The sequence below is a fragment of the Vidua chalybeata genome, chromosome 16 (assembly GCF_026979565.1).
Source record: "Vidua chalybeata isolate OUT-0048 chromosome 16, bVidCha1 merged haplotype, whole genome shotgun sequence".
Classification (NCBI taxonomy): domain Eukaryota; kingdom Metazoa; phylum Chordata; class Aves; order Passeriformes; family Viduidae; genus Vidua; species Vidua chalybeata.
Genome location: NC_071545.1, coordinates 13,470,535 through 13,486,904, shown reverse-complemented (window position 1 = coordinate 13,486,904; position 16,370 = coordinate 13,470,535). Strand labels below are relative to the sequence as shown.

At 50.9% G+C, this 16,370-nt stretch overlaps 3 protein-coding genes across 4 annotated transcripts; 2 read left to right on the top strand and 1 right to left on the bottom strand.

The window, feature by feature from the left end:
- Positions 1 to 6: 6 nt before the first annotated feature.
- PTCD1 (pentatricopeptide repeat domain 1) lies at positions 7 to 4,306 on the top strand. The gene is made up of 7 exons (XM_053957879.1): positions 7 to 465; positions 1,009 to 1,149; positions 1,345 to 1,563; positions 1,890 to 1,991; positions 2,307 to 3,059; positions 3,725 to 3,907; positions 4,127 to 4,306. The coding sequence occupies exons 1-7, from the start codon at positions 7 to 9 to the stop codon at positions 4,304 to 4,306; spliced, it is 2,037 nt and encodes a 678-aa protein (XP_053813854.1).
- Positions 4,307 to 4,892: 586 nt separating this feature from the next.
- On the bottom strand, positions 4,893 to 7,111 carry BUD31 (BUD31 homolog). Of its 2 annotated transcripts, none has more exons than XM_053957489.1 (5): positions 7,010 to 7,111; positions 6,392 to 6,537; positions 5,818 to 5,940; positions 5,468 to 5,634; positions 4,893 to 5,169 (listed from the first exon to the last, which is right to left on the bottom strand). In XM_053957489.1, exons 2-5 carry the CDS (start codon positions 6,483 to 6,485, stop codon positions 5,119 to 5,121), a joined length of 435 nt encoding a protein of 144 aa, XP_053813464.1. In that variant the 5' UTR covers positions 6,486 to 6,537; positions 7,010 to 7,111; the 3' UTR covers positions 4,893 to 5,118. The 2 variants fall into 2 exon arrangements, with proteins under 2 accessions (XP_053813464.1, XP_053813465.1); XM_053957490.1 differs by lacking the exon at positions 7,010 to 7,111 and adding an exon at positions 6,631 to 6,955.
- Positions 7,112 to 7,242: 131 nt separating this feature from the next.
- Positions 7,243 to 15,415, top strand: PDAP1 (PDGFA associated protein 1). Its single transcript, XM_053957488.1, has 6 exons — positions 7,243 to 7,336; positions 10,436 to 10,527; positions 12,379 to 12,486; positions 12,852 to 12,973; positions 13,862 to 14,013; positions 14,634 to 15,415. The coding sequence occupies exons 1-6, from the start codon at positions 7,327 to 7,329 to the stop codon at positions 14,690 to 14,692; spliced, it is 543 nt and encodes a 180-aa protein (XP_053813463.1). The 5' UTR covers positions 7,243 to 7,326; the 3' UTR covers positions 14,693 to 15,415.
- The last annotated feature ends 955 nt before the right edge of the window (positions 15,416 to 16,370 follow it).

Sequence of the window (16,370 nt, the reverse complement as noted above, 5' to 3'; positions counted from 1 at the left end):
CACATCATGGGCTCCCTGCGGCTCTTCGTCCCCCGCTGGTGCCGCTACGCCTCTCCCGTTCTGGTGCAGGCGCGGAGCGCAGCCCCCGGGGTTGGACCCGGGCAGGCGCCGCTGCTGTGCCGGCCCCCAGGGCAGGGCCCGCTGCCGGGCTGGAGAACGTGCAGCTCCTCCCAGGCCTCCTCCAAACTGCCCGGCAGCGACCCGAGAGAGATCAGTGCTGGCAGCTCCGCTGGAGCTGCCGAGGAGCAGAAGGATGACGACGATGATGATGAAGGTGTGGAGTTCGGGACGCTGTCTGATAAATTTTCCTCTAGAAAATATTACCACAAAACCACAGCGCGCTTTCGGGATTTAAAGCTTCAAGAAGAAGGAGAAGAAGAACCAGAAAGGAAACCTCGACGTGGCCCTAAGAACACTCCATACTGGTACTTCCTACGGTGCAAGGCCCTCATCAAAGAGGACAAGGTTTGAACCCAGCTCTTCTCTCTCTTGTTTTTAATAGCACTGCTGAAAGATGCAGCTCTGACCAGTCTCTATCACTTGGTATCTTTACAGAAAGAATTAAAATAAGAATTTACTGTAGAATCATAATAAAACAGTTTGGGTTGGAAGAGACATTAAGGATCATCCAGTTCCACCCTCTGCCACGGGCAGGGACACCTTCCACTACCCAGGCTGCTCCCAGCCCTGTCCAGCCTGCCCTTGGACACTTCCAGGGATCCAGGGGCAGCCACAGCTTCTCTGGGCAACCTGTGCTAATGCCTCGCTTCCCTCACAGTAAAGATTTCTTCTCAATATCTAACCTAAATTTCTCCTCTGTCAGCTTAAAACCATCCCCCCCAACTCCTGTTACCACATGCCCTCGTCCCAAGACCCTCTCCAACCTTGTTGTGAGGAACCCCACACATTGTAGGACTTGGACTGCAATCTGCCTACAGCTGCATATATTAATATCCGTTGTAGTTGATTCTCTTGCAGCCTCATGATGGATTTTTCTCCTCCTTGTAGCTGGCAGAGGCTCTGGAGCTGTTTGAGGTGCAGATGCTGAAGGAGGAGCGTGTCCAGCCAGAAGAAGGCAATTACACTGTTCTCATTGGCGGCTGTGGCAGGGTTGGCTATGTGAAGAAGGCATTCAGGCTCTACAATGATGTAGGTTTAACTTCTCCTTCAAAGCATTTTCTAAGCTAAAAGCATTTCAAGCATTCAGTTGTGTTACTTTGTCTCCAAAATGCCTTTGTGTTAGCTTTGGCACCTTCTTAGCCTGAAACTCTTAAAAACAAGTTAAAAAATTCAAGCTGACCTTTTGTAAAAAGGCCAGTTCAAATCATTCTTCTGTCCCTTTAGATGAAAAAACGAGGGTTAATCCCCACAGAGGCCACTTACACAGCCCTGTTCAACGCCTGTGCTGAGTCTCCATGGAAGGACTCGGGGCTGCAGAGCGCCCTGAAACTGCGGCAGCAGCTGCAGAGCAAAAACGAGGAGCTGAACCTCATCACCTACCACGCCCTGCTGAAGGTCTGTGCCCTCTGCTCAGACCTCAGGATGTGCTTGGATGTACTCAAGGTAAATAGGTTGCTTGTCTCCCATTAAACCTATTCTGTGCTGTGGTTAAAGCTCCTAGAAGTTGACATGTTGCATTGGGTTTTAATTTCATTTCTAGCAGAGATAATTACAGATCACGTGTTTCTGTTTAATTGATCCTTACTGTTGTACAGTGAAATTGTATATACTAAAGTCTAAGCTTATTTACCTAAAAGGAGGCAGCTTTGGCTTTAAAACTGGCTGGGTGTGTCCAAAACGTGTTACATCTATCCCCAGAAGATGAAGGTGGTATTTTATCCTTCCACACAGGATAACTGGAAGTTTAATGCTCTCTCTGCTCTTTTCAGGAAATTGTGCAGAAGGGCCATGTCCTCACAGCTGAGACCTTCAGTTTCCTTCTCATGAGCTGCATAAAAGACAGTGAAAATGGCTTCCGATTTGCCTTGCAGGTTTGTCCTCGTGTTCTGAGAGGGGGGAAAGTGCTGCTGCGTTGTAACTCATCACCTGAACACACGAAAAGCAGTGGGGTGGTGAAATGGGAGGAGTTCAGCTCCTCCTAGCACAAGTTCTGAAAACCAGACTTTGCTCGGGACGTCTCCTACGCTGGTAAATAACCCTGGATCATCTCACAGGGCTCTCCAGCTCAAGGTCACTGTCCTTGTCATGCTGTAAATTCACTCCTTCTCATACAGATCCCATTAACAGATGTACTTACTGCTGCTAGAGATGCTCCTGTTATTTAATATCCATCTTCCCCTCTTCAGGTTTGGCAGCAAATGAATAAACTGGGAATAAAGGCTGACAGCCACACCTACAACCTGATGCTGCGCGCGGCCAGAGACTGTGGGATTGGCAATCCTGCTGTGGCCTCTAAACTCCTGCTCAGTCCCCCTGAGAACTCACCTCAGCTAAAGCTGCCACCTGGCAGGCGGAAGAAAAAGGTGCAAAATCAGAGGAAGAAGGGATCAGAGAGTGCTGCTGTCCAGCTGGATGTGGAAGCTATGGAAAAGCAATTATTTCAGGAGAGTTCGGTGCAGCCCGAGGAACGGATCCAGCAACAAAATAAAGATGTGGCTGGGGCTGAAGCAGAACCAGCTGCTCCTGACAGCCCCAGTGTCACTCACAGCAGGGCTGGAGCCTTGATGAGGAGAGCCCAGAGTGAGATGGAACGGGAACAGCCACACCCAAACCAGAAGCTGCCTTTCTGCAACCTGCCCAACTTGTTGGATTCCAGAGTGGCTGACACAGCTGTGGTTTCTCTGGGGACGGTGGCCACACCAGCCCATAGACTGGCTCTGATGGGGGATGTGGAGGGATTCTTGAACAAAATGAAAGAGGACAATGCAGAGCCCAACATTAAAACGTTCACGTTACTGGCTGAGCTGGTGGAACCCCAAAGCCCCTCAGAGTCCTCTTTGCTGGCGTTGCTGGATGATCATAAAGTAAAAGTAGATGTGACCTTCTTCAACACTTTAATGAGGAAGAGAAGTAAACAGGGAGACCTGGAGGGAGCAAAGGTGAGAGAAAAACCTCAGAACCAGCCTCATCACCACCTCCTTGTCTCAGGCCTCTCTTTTGCTGAGACCCATTTCTCTGTCCACAGTAGAAACTGGGATCTCACACCGTTTCCCATAAGTTGGTGCTTGGGTTAATTTCTAAATATTTTTGGATTCTGTTCTAGCATGTCCAGCCCCCTGTCTGGAAAGCTACAGTAAGAATTTTTGGGAAATGATGCCAACACTTGTATCTTGCAGAGCATGCTGCCAGCTCTGGTGAAGAGGGGACTGTCACCTAACCTCCAGACATTTTGTAACTTGGCAGTTGCCTGCCACAAACAGCAGGATGGACTGCAGCTGCTCTCAGATTTGAAGGTAATTAAAGAAAAATCCCCTGCTGCTTGGGGTCTGAGCTGCAGAAAGAGGCAAAGTGAAGTGTTAATGCTTTTAAAAGACCTGCTGAGGTTTTTGTGACGAGTGGCTTTGTTCTCTTCCCAAAAACATGCAGCTCCAGAGTAGCTGGAGCTCAGGTGGTGTGTCCTGCACCTGTGCTGGCAATGCTGCTTCACAGGTCCTGTGATGAGAGCTGTGCTCCTTGTGTAAAAAGTGCCTCTGCCCTTTCCTTCTGCGAGTCCTGCAGTAGTCAGCAGATAAACTTGTTTAACCATAGCATTTGTTCTTTCCAGAGGTCTGGAATAACTCCCAACAAGTACATCTACAGCAGCCTCATTGCTGCTGCTGTGAGGCAGCTGGATTACAGTTACCTCACGGAGATCCTGCGGGACATGAGGAATAACCAGGTGCCTCCCAATGAAGTGATCATCCGGCAGCTGGAGTTCGCAGCGCGGTACCCTCCCAAATTTGACAGGGTAAGGAGCCAGGACTGGCAGGCTGTGAAGGCTTCAGAAAGGGAGGGGAATCATAAATATGATGATTTAATGTCTGCCTGAGTGTCCTTTGGGTTTGTCTGCTCTGGCTGATGATTACTTGATTGCTGTTTCTTTGGTAGCATCTTGTAGCTGTGCAGGTTGGTGCTGAAGTGAGCTCTCATCTAATAGAAACTTGTTCTGGTGCATTTCTCTTTGCAGTATAAGCACAAAAACCCATACCTGGAGAAGATTGATGGTTTCCGTGGCTACTACTACCGGTGGTTAAAATTTATGGCTGGAGAGGAGACCCCCCACCCCTGGGCCAAGTACAGGACAGCAAAGCCTGGGGGGCAGGACAGCAAGGCAGAGGCTGTGCAGGAAAATGGAGCAGGATGCTGAAGTTTCAAGTTCTTCCAGCACAAGGAAGATGCATGACCTGCTTCTTTAAACTGGCTTGTAGTAAAGCTGTTTTGTGTATCCCCAACCCCCAGTTCTTGCAACAGTTACATAATAAAATATTTCCCTTTTTTTTAAGGAGAAGCAAATACATTTTCAGTCAATTTCCTTCAACTGATGAGGATTAAATGGGCTGTAGTTTAGCAAACCCTGTGCAAAACAAGGAAGGAGCAAAATCAGATTTGACAGGGGTTTAGCTCAGTGCTGGTTTTGTCTGTGTCCTGTCACTTCACATGTGACTCTGAGTCTCTAGACTGCTGGCATTCCTGAAGGGATCTGTGCATCAATTCTCAGCGGAGAATTCCAGTGAAATGTAGCTTCCATCTGCATGTGGTCAGGGAAGAACTCAAGACTGGACATTTGGAAACTTTATTTCCTTTCTACACAGCCTTTTAAATGGACTTAGTTGAAAAAAAAAAAAAAAAAAAAAACCCACAGCAGCTCACTGTGCAGAGCAACCTTCAAGCACCCAGAACAAAAACAGGAGAAGAGGGGCACAGGCATATTTCACCAGGAGATCACACCACTCTCTCAGGAAGGCAAGCTTTATTTTAAAATAAATGGCTACACAAAACCCTACTCCAAAGCACCCCCCATTTATGCACGATCCAGGTGATCATGCTGCTGCTTTAATTTAATACAGAAATATCCCATCACAGAAAATGGCTGTAATTGCACTCATAGTCCATTGAGGAGGAGGAGGAGGAGGAGGATGTCCCTCAGAGTTCAAAAAACAAGTTTGATGGCAAAAGGCTTCATCCAGAGCAGCCTCTGCATCCACAGTGAGTGCACTCAATGATTCTGCCCTGAAAAACAAACATGAGGAGGGTGTTACAGCCAAGCCAGAGCAGCAGGCTCAGACCTCGAGGCAGGGAATGGCTCTGGGTGGGAAGAGGTTCCAGAATTTGGTGTTATTTCCCATATTTTTAACAACCTTAAATGAATGCCAAAGCTGACAGTAACTTCAGCACCAACTGGACACCAATTCTACCAGCAAAGGCAGAGGAAATGACCAGGAAGAACAGCACTACCCCCTCTGCTGTCCCTGAGCTGGGAGAAGTCAGAACAACTACTGCAGGGCAGAGGAATAAGCTGGAGACTCACCACTTCCAGCTTGCTTTTGGGGACCCTGCAGATGCAGTTGGTCCCAAAGTTGGTGTCCCTGGTCTGGATGCAGCGCAGGCAGCAGAGGTTCTCGTAGCCCTGCTTCTTCCACTTGGCAATCAGGTTTTTGTCAGCATAGCCCTCCTTGATGCAGTACTCATAGAGCTCTGGGGAGGAGCAGACACTGTCACAAGTCTCACTATCAGGAGTTACCAGCTGTAGTAACCAGCAGGTAAAGCAGCTGCCAAGCCTTCCCTCCATCCTCCTTCCCCAGAAACCCGATCCCACCGACTCAGTGGCATCCACAGGTGAACACCTCACTCACTCCAGTTCACCCCTGCCCTCCTCACCTCTGCTGATTGCTTTCCTCTTGTAGAAGAGATCAAAGATGTAACGTGTTTTCTGGTGGTGGATCCTGAAGATGGGCCACAGGGACTCCACTTTCCTCTTCCCTTCGTGTGGCTCTGTCTCAGCTGGGAGGGAACACAAACACCAGGTGACCAAGTGCTTCTCTCAATCCCTTTGCAGTGAACTGTTCCAAGAACGTCCATAACTTTAATACGTGGCAGGCATAAGACTGAGATTAATGGGAGGAGACTCAAATGTGAGAGACCTGGCCTGGAACAGCTCCTTTAGGATATAAAACCAGTGGTAATGGGATGACATGACCCACAGTGGGATCGGGGGTGACTTCACGCCCACAGCAACAACAGGGACAGGAACTGCCACACACCCATGAGCTTCATCCCTAAACCAGCTGGAACCAAACCTCTGTGCCCATAACCCCAAAACTAGGGACCAGCATGGCCCAGGATCAACCTGCAGCACCACTGGAGGCACAGACACAAAAAAGGTGCACCTGTCTTCATGAAGTAGCTCCTGTGAGCTTGTTTTGGGGTCCCATCCCTGAGAACACCCACTCACCTTCTCTCATCTTCTGATCCAGCTCGTCCAGCGTGGGCTCGATCAGCTCCCAGCCATCCGGGGGAGGCTTCCTGCTCCTCTTCACCTTGGGCATTGCCTCGGCAACGAGAGGGGCAAAGGGAACTCCCAACACTCCCTCAGAATCACTGGGAAAGAAAAACACCTGTCAGATACATTTCTCCTAAGGTTTCTCTGCTCCCCTTCCCGCTTTCCACTATAAGGATAAAAATGAGCTTTACGGAGCTCGTGAAAGAGGTGAAAGCTCTGTGACTGCCGCACGATAAGTCAGCTTTTCTCCTCAGCAATGCGCGGCAGCCACTCCTTCAGCTGTCTCCTGTCAGCTGAAGTTGTCTCCTGACAACTCCGGTCAGATCTCGGTAACAGAGGCTGCCGGCCCGGCCCCGACAGCCCCATAGCGGAACCCGGGGCTGGCGGGCTGAGGGGAGGCCGCAGGTCCTGGTTCCGGTTCCTGTGCTGACCCCGATCCCGATCCCGGTCCTGGCCCTGGCCCTGGCCCGGATCCCTGGCCCTGTTTCTCTCCCGATCTCGGTCCTGGCCCTGGCCCTGGCCCGAATCCCTGTCCCTGTTTCTCTCTCTCCCGGTCCCGGTCCCGCTCACCGCCCGCTCCCGTCGCGCCGCCGCCGTCACCGGGGTCCTCTCGCAGCCGCACCGCCCGTGCCTGCGCCCCCTGGGCTGCCCTGCGCGCTGCCTGAGCGAAACGCTCCCCGCCGGCCGCGCCGCCGCCCCGAGAGAGGCGAGAACCGGGAGGGAACCGCTCCCGCTCCCGCTGCCCCTGCGGGAGCGCCGGGAGGGCGGCGCGGGAGCGCAGCGGCGGCGCTGCGGGCAGCCCAGCGGCGGGGGCCTGCGGCGGGGGCGGTTCCGGTTCCGGTTCCGGGCGCCGCTCGGGCCGGGGGGGCCGCGCCGCCATCGCCGCGATGCCGAAAGGTGGTGGGGGCCGGGCCGGGCCGGGCGTCCCCCCGCGGGGAGCGGTGGCGGGGGGGGGACACGGGGCACGGAGAGGAAGGGGCTGAGGGGGTGTGTGGGCCGCCCCGGCGCGGGCAGGGCTCGTGCTCGGCCCCGGCTGTGGAGATGCCGCGACGGGTCCGTTCTCCCCGCTGTCCCGGCCTTGGGGGAGCCTGCGGGGGTCTCTTTCCCCCTCACCGGCGGCGGACGGCGGTCCCCGCGGCTGGGCTCTGAGGGGGTCTCGGGTTCTTTTTGCCCCCACGCCGTTCTCGGGGGCTCCGGGGGTGCCTCGCCCGCTCCCCGCCCCCGAGAGACGGCGCCTTCCCCCCGCCCTTCACGGAGCCGGGCCCGTTCTGTGCCCAGCAGCAGCCCCTGGGGGTGTCCGCGCCTCCCGCGGCACCGGGCTGGGCTCCATGTGCTCCCGCTGGAACGGGAGCCGCGGCCGGTTCCCCTGGCACGGGGCTCACGGAGCCCCGGGGAGGTGGATCCAGCCCCACCGGGGCTACCGGGGGCTGGCGGCCGTCCCGGGCGGGGGTCCCGCCCCTGAGGGGGGGCGTTCAGGCGCTCCGAACGCGGCTCCTTTGATGTGGCTCCGGCAGCGCCGCGTTTTGGGTGTTGCGAGCGGGCAGGGACTTGCTCCTGGCGTGATTCAGGAGCGGGGATGAGGCACGGCCCGGCTGTCACGGCTCGGCAGGATCCACCCAGAACCTTCTCCACATGCACCGTCTGCATGTTTGGCTCTTGCAAACCCCGGTCACACGCGTTAAAAGCCATCTCGCCTCATTCCTCTCCCCTGCAGTTTGCTCTGCTTTATTTCATCAGCATTTCCCAGCCTTTAGCACTAAACTGATCCCTTGCTTAGATTTTATTGAGCCACTTCGTTGTGGGTCCATTTGCACAGTGACAGGAGATGGGGCTGAAGCTTTCACATGGTTTTTGTGAAGGCAAAGAACCGTGGCGGGTTATAACCCCATTTTTCATATTTAAATGCCTGTAACTCAGGATTTCCTGCTCTTTATTTCAGTGTTTGATTCAAACCTTTTGCTTTGTGGAAGAAGAGGGGTCTTTGGTTGTTTTCCCCCAAGTCAGTGGGAGTTGTTGGATTGATGGCAGAAGAGTGGATTTTGGCACTCACTGTTTAATATAAAAGGGAGTGGTATAAACAAGCTACTAATAAATTTTTTACAGGATTATTTCAGATTAATCTCCTTTTTTTCTCCCTAATACTTTGATTTTAAAAAGAAGATATTCCATCAGTATAATTCCATTCTCTTTCATCTAAATACCTTAATTAGACTGTTTAAAGCTGAAGACAAATGTGTTTGAACATGGGCCTGCCTGGGCACCACTGGGTTTTGCTGCAGGTGAAATCTGCAGGTGATTCTACTTTAAAAGTGCTTCACGGAGGTGGAAAAGAAGGGTTGTCCTTGTTTTCATGTGGGGAAACTGAGGCACAGAGCTGGTCAGTGGCAGGTGTTGGACCAGCTCCCCATGTCTGATGTGAGGTTTGATCTCCCTGTGGGAGCAGAGCCCCATCCCTACACTGTGCTGAGCTCCCGTGGGCTCCATTCTTCCATTTGATTCTTTTTAGACTTTTAACATAAAATAGTTTCTCTTTAGTTGCTTCTCCCCCTTATCACCAGTGTTTATTTGCAGTAAGGAGCAGTTTGTGTTCCTTGGTCCTGAGCCCAGTGTGGAATTCTGGCGCAGCTGGGTGAGGAGCCCTGGCCGGGCTGGGAGCACAGTTTGGTTATTTGGGGGTTGGTGTGTCACAAACGTCACTGCTGTTCCATTTGGGGTGATGTCACGTGCTGGGCAGTGAGGTGGTGTCTCCCCAGGAGCATTCCCATGGCAGATCTCCTTCCAGAGGGTGCCATTGTTCCCACGTGGGATGGCTGGGAACAAACAGAAAGCACCTGTCTGGCTGCACCAAAGCTTTTGGTTGTGCTTAGGATTTGAGAGCCCTTGAGCTACCCCAGCTGAATCCAGGGAGAAGAATTTGCTCTCTGGACCTCCCCATTTCTTTTGGAAAAATACCTGAGGAATTTCTGTAAAGCTTCACAGTGAGGTTTTGGGACAGAGCTAAAGCATTGTGAGAGTTTGTCTGTGCTGAGCCAGGAGAATTGGTCAGAAAATGTTGGATCTCTGAGGCTCCCAGTGCCTCCCAGTCCAGCAGCAGACAGTGAGAGAGCAGTGGCACATCTCCCATGGATCCCACACAGTGCCAGGGAGGGAGGGGTGATCCCTCACCCCTCCCCATCCCTGTAAGGTTCCCATTGTCCTCGTGAAGGCAGGTGAAGTGGGGAGGAGGACAGAGATCCAGTGTTTCCTGCTCCTTCCATGGCACTTCAGGACTGCTGCAGTGGCAGAGCTGCCTTGCCAGAGTTGTTTGCTTTTTGCCAGTCCACAGCCCTCACTCAGGACTGTGGATTGGCTCTATCCAACTTGCTTCCCAGTTCTTTGGGCTGGAAGAACATAACCAGAGCAGTGGCTTGAGGGGAGCATTAATGGCTTCAGCAGTTCATTAATGAACACAATTTGGAACTTGGGCCAGTGCCAGCCACAGTGACTCCCCTTCTTGGTTCCTAGGGCTTGTTTTTATTTTTCCTCATAAAGCAGTAAAAGTGGAGGCTCCTTTTAGGACTTCTTCAGCTCCCGTTGTAATTCCCAAAGCTTTTGTCCAATTAGCTTCCTATTTTCTCCTAACACAGTGGGAGAGGTTAAGGAGCCAAGCTTGTTGGAATGTTTGTTGCAGCCACAGGAACACACTATGATTCCTCCTGTGCAGGAAACTGGGATCTGCTGTGGGACTGAGCATCCCTTGCCAGCCTGGGAAGGGAATTGGAGAGGCCACGAGCACAGGCAGGGAAGGGTGATATCAATAATCCCAATTCTCTGTGTGTCTCACCTAAAAATCTTGGAGCATTTCACCAGGTTCAATGGGGGTTTTGTTTAGGTCTGTCAGAGCAGCTATTTTGGTTTGTCCTATCCACACCTAAAATCCAGAGTGCTGCAGGAAGAGCAGACCTTTCTGGAAGTTACCACTAAACCATTTGTTATTTTTTTTTTTGTTTTGTGCAGGTAGAAAAGGAGGCCACAAAGGCCGAGCAAGGCAGTACACGAGTCCTGAGGAGATTGATGCCCAGCTCCAAGCAGAAAAGCAAAAGGCAAGGGTATGTGTTTGCTCCTTTGTGTGCTTTCTCTCCTAATTCCTGCCTTATCCAGCCTGGTTGTTGGCTGCTCAGGAGCAATGGCAGCTTAGCCAAGTGCTGCAGATCATTCCAGCAGTGATCACACTATGGATCCCAAATATCTCCAGCTGGGGAGACTCCAGGGTGTCACCCAGTCTGGTTCCTGAGGCCTGGGAGACCACCCAGGGCAGCATTGGAAGGTTAAAGGACAGGGAGCTGATTGCACAGCAGCTCTGGAGACCTTTTCTCTCCATACTTCATCATTTCAGTCTCCAGTGTCAGCTCATTTTTTTATCCATGTTCTGCAGCTTGGCTTTGGAGAACAAGGGCCACATCTTGACATGTTACTGTATATTGAAATTATTGTATTTGCCCTCTTTCTATCGTAGATTTATGGACCAAACTCCTTTGACTTCTTCCTGGACACAAGATTTTCTTGTTTGCCTCTGCTTTGTAGGGAAAGATAAAAGAGTTTCTGGTGTGGAGCCTCTCTTGGGTGTGTTTCTGTGCCCCAGCATTGGACTGTAACAGCTCCCCCCACTTCCACCATGACCTGACTGCTGTCATAAAAGCCTTGGCTGCATTTTGGGGCTCTTGCTCTCTTTATTCCCAACTTATCACAGCTCTGGTGACACTCTGATATTTTTCTGTGACTTTCTGGAAGTGCTGCTTCAGCCCAAATGCACAATTCCAACTGAGGCCTCACAGCACTGACCACAGGAGGATAATTACAGCCCATGTAGGAAATCCTGGTGAATACCTCTGAGATGACTCTCTCAAGCAGTTCTGAGCCATAGTGTTGAGTCCTTTTTAATGTTTTGCCCAGCTGGAACTCGAGATGATTGCTTGGTTTGCTGCTTACCCACATATTCCAGCTTCGTGTTGGATTTCTTCTTCCAAACTGTAACTCCTCTTGGCTAGTTTCTGATTCCACCTTCTTGGATTCATGCCATATTTCCAAATTCTGAAACCACTTATGAGTCTCATCCTGTTTTCCAAAATAATTCCAACTCCTACCAGTGTGATGTCATTCACAAACTGTGTAAGTGTTCTCTGCTTCCATGTTGTTAATAAAAATACTGACTGGAAGTGGAACAGAAAAGCAGGACCCACTTGAAATGTGTATCTTCTTTCACAGCAAACCAAAGAACTGCTCTTGGAGAAGGATTTCTTTTTTGTGATAATCCATATCACATAGTGATGGTTACATCTAACACTGATATATTAAGGAAAGCTTAAAAAACACCCCCCACAATTAACAAAATTACTTCTCTTACTGTTCCTTGCTCATCCACTTTGCTGATTGCTTGATGAGAGATGTTGGTAGTGTAAAACAAGCTGTTCACACCCATGCTGGTTCTTCTTATGATGCTAAATTAATTCCCAGGTTCTGACTGGTGGAAGCTGTGCTAAAAAGGCTGTAATTCCTTGGATAGTAATGTTCTGGTTGATGGTTGTTAATTTTCTCCTCTAGGTGTTTTTATTTATCCAGACCCAGAATAAGCTCTAAGCTGCATCCGTGTAGTTTCCAGTCTCTGAGGTAGTGTGCAGTGGAAACCCAGGCCAAAATTCTTCTGGAGAGCTTTCATTTGGGGAAAGTAAAGTGCCAGTGGTGTCTTTTACAGTCATTTTCCTGTTAGAGAGACCAGCAGAGTTGTTTGGAGGTGATGCTGTTGCTGAGGAAGAGCCCTCATTCTGTGACAGCCACACCCCCTTGGTGGCACAAGGCCACGTCAGGAACACCAGTGCTCAGAGCTGTCTCATCCCTCCAAAATCTCATTTAGGAGCTGGGCTTGGGATTTTTAGTGACATACATTTCCTCTGATTTTGTAGGAAGAGGAGGAGCAAGAAGAAGGAGGTGAAGGAGCAACAGGGGACCCTAAAAAGGAGAAGAAATCTTTAGATTCAGATGAGAGTGATGAAGATGATGAGGATTATCAGGTACTGCATTCTCAGGGCACTTAATGCACCTAATACTTGGGCTGGGGGGAGATGCACACTCTGGATTCTGAGCAGAACTACTTGGTGTGCATTTTTTATAGAACTACTTTTAGAAGCCAAAGAAATGCTCACTTGACAGCATTTTGCCCTCAGAATGAGAACTTGTGAATATTTACAAATTAAATACAAAGGCAACAAGACTTTTTAAAAGGCTGAAGGTGCCTTGATTCATAAATGGTTTTGCTGGCTTGTAGTGAAATCTTGACTTGTGCTTTGGGGTGCTTTGCAGTGTGTTTGGGGAGCTCTGGTACAACCAGAGCTGGCTGTGACAGCTCCTCAAGCTCCCTCTTGTTCTTGTCCTGCAGCAAAAGCGCAAAGGAGTGGAGGGGTTGATAGACATAGAGAACCCCAACCGTGTCATTCAGACAACCAAAAAAGTCACTCAGCTGGACCTGGATGGACCCAAGGAGCTCTCACGACGAGAGAGGTGAGTGTTCCCTGCTCCCCTGGAGTTTCAGCCTTGCTGCTGGCAGCAGCTTGATGCAGGGAGGTGTTTTCCCTGCTCTGTGTCAGTGTTTCAGGGAGGCCCTTAAATGTGCGTTGCTGTCTAAAGCAGGCACTGAGCAGCAGCAAAGTGGGCTCACTGTGCTTCAAAATGTGGTTCCTTAGAAACTTCCCAGGAGTTTGTCTGTCCTCTGGGAGCAGCTGTGGCCATCCTGGAGCCAGGCAGCCTGCCCTGGTGTTCTGAGGGAAAGGGATTTAGGCCATTCCTTTCTTAAGGTTTTATGCCAAAAATCACACCTAACAGAAACCCTGAAATCATACTGCTGTGAAAGGGATTTAGGCCATTCCTTTCCTGGAGTCTTATGCCAAAAATCAGAACAGAAATCCATTAACCAGAGGTCACTTTGGATCCACTTCAGTCTCATTGCAGAAGGTGCTCTGGTGACAGGTGGCAGTTTCCCAGATTCCAGATATTGTGGTGACATTTTTATCTGGGCAGACGAATTACCTGAAAACCAAAGTTTAATCTTCTAGTTTCATTTAGCAGTGGTGAGGTTTGGAAGGGAAGGTTTAATCTTTTTTATTTGGGATAGATTGCTTCAGCAGAAGCACACCTTTGAGGGTAAAACATGTCACAGTTCTTGTGATGTGGGGCTAATTCATTTGACCTCCTTGTGTGTCTGTGTCCTTACTTAGCTGAAGGAAGGTAGAAATAATCTCTCACCTTACTCTGCAAATAGGCAGAACCTGTGCTTGAAAACTGGTGAAAGACCCCCAGTTTTGGGGTTTTTCCTCGTTGGAAAGCTCCACTCTGCCTGTTCCCATGGGCTTGCCTGGATACTCTGGTGACTGGTGTGCTTCCTTTGGGCAGAGAGGAAATAGAGAAGCAGAAGGCAAAAGAAAGATACATGAAAATGCACCTAGCTGGGAAAACAGAGCAAGCCAAGGCAGACCTTGCCCGATTAGCCATCATTCGGAAGCAAAGGGAAGAAGCTGCCAGAAAGAAAGAAGAAGAAAGAAAAGGTTAGAGAATAATTAATCATATTCTCCTACCTCTCCATGCCATGCCTGCAGAGGCACACATCCCTCCTCTGAGCCTGTGTGTCATCAACTCCCCCCAGCAAAGCCAGACTTGGGTGTTTCCCTCTCATAAAGTTCTTGCTTCATAAACAAGAACTTGGGCACTGGAGCAGGGAAAGAGAGAAGGGAATTGCCCTTGATATCCATCTTGTCCCCTGCCTCCCAGGCAATGCTGGCTCCAGTTTGGGGGTGTAGCAGGCTCCTTGTGCTGGGTGATTTATCTGCTTTGCATGTGGGGATCTGAACTGCCCAGGGAGTTCCCAGCACTCCTTCCCTTCCTGGCCTTTCCCTGGGAGGTGTGAGCCAGCAGTCTGAACACGGCTGCTTGGTGGCTTCCACTGAGAAATGTGGGCATCAGGGTGGTTTGTGGGCACCTGGAGAGAGACCAGGGATAGAAGGGAACATCAAGAGGAGCTGTGCCTCTTACCTCTGGGAAATTGGTGGGAAGGGTGGGATTTTTCCATTAGCCACCTGGCAGGGTTCAGATCCCTGGGGCTGCCAAAACTCCCCCAGACCCTGACGTGCACCATGAAATGATGAAACTCTGTTGTTTTCCTCCCCAGCAAAAGACGAAGCGGCCATGGCAGGTAAAAGACTGCAGTCACTATCCCTTAACAAGTAAGCACAGGCCATGCAAGAGGAGGAAACACCAGGGAACTGTGCCTGGTCCTGCCAGGAGCTCTGCCTTCCATCGCTGCCACGCAGGGCGTCCTGCAGCATTGACCTCACCTCCACCTCCAAGAGACACTGACGATGTGTTTGTCCTCATCCTGGCACAGATTTCCATTTGGGGTTAGGGGCAGCTGCTCTCTGCAGTGCAGAGCTGTGCTGGACAGCAATTCCCTGTAACAGTTTGGAAACACGAATGTTTTTGCTGTTTTTAGGATCAAGAACTCGTAGATGGTGGGAGCGGGGCAGGGTGGGAGGGAGCTGTGTGGGAGGGGAGGTGCTTCAAATACTAGATTGCAAGAAAATAGATTGTGGGGTCGTTTTGGGGTGGGGCATGGGGTGGGGAACTGACTTGGTATGAAATCCCAAAGGATAATGTATCTGAGGAATCCAGTTGGCAAAGAGCCCATCAAATTTTGCTGCAGGGCGTTGCAGTATAAGCTGGGAGCCTGACTTCATGGACATCTGGAGTGCCGTTCCTTCCTGGATTCATCCCTCCTTTCTTGCAGCCAGTCTCCCCTTTTCCCTCCTCTTCATTTTCTTTTTCTCCTCCTTATTAGGGATAGTGCCAGTTTTTAACCACATCATCCTTTGTTTAAAGGAGAAAAACAAACAACATTTATTGTGTCAGATCCAGATGGAAAAAAAAAAAAGGCAAAAAAAAAAAAAAAAACAACTTGATCAAGTTTAAAAACCACCAAGAGAACTTGTATATTTGGCTGATTAAACTGTAAGTTATCAGAACTGCTGTGGCCTCGTGTGTGTGTGAAGGGCACAGCTGGGGGGTCCTGGGGGAGGCACAGCTGCAGCTGGGGGCTGCTGGAGTGATGTGGAGTTTGGCTCTGGGTTCAGGAGCTCCCTCAGCACGCACAGCCTGGAGGGAAAAAGCTTTTCCTGCTGATTCTGATGGATGTCTTGCACAATCTGTTTACCACGGTGGAGGAAACAATTACCCTCAGGCCACTGTCTGGCCTGGTCCCCTGTCAGAAGGGCAGTCACCGCACTGTCACCTCCTCTCAGATGTCTCTGGAGGGGAGATGTTCCAGCCTGCTGTGCCCCAGGGTGTCTGGGAGCCCTGCTGCCAGCCTGTCCAGGGACACCAGTGCTTCCCACACTTCCCAGAGGCTGGGGATCCACCCCCAGGGCTTGGAGCACTGAAGTCACTGGGAGAGGGGTTGCAGCTGTGGACATGAAGGGTGACAAACGGGATTTGTTCCGTGTCACCCTGGCCGTGCCTGGCTGCGGGGACTTGAGCACAAGGGTGTGACACAGGACTGTGCCCCGGGCACTATCACAGTGACAGTCAAACTGCTGGCTCAAACCACAGCTCAGACCAAGCCAAGATTTGGGATAGGAAATGCTCTCAGGCAGTTGTGGAAGATGAGCAAGTGCTGGCAGGAGAGGTGCCTGTGCTGTCAGCTCCAGGAGGGAGGAGCTGATGTGCTGGGGACAGCCTGACATGGGAAGTTTGGATGATCCTTGGAGCACAGGGAGGTGGATGGGCCAGGACAGGGGGAGTTTTTGGGCTGATGCTGGGATGGAGCAGGGCGGGAGCCACAGGGTGAGAGAGTTGAGGCTTGTGAATGCATGGAAACGAGTGGAAAAATCTTCTCCAAGTAACACTTCCCACT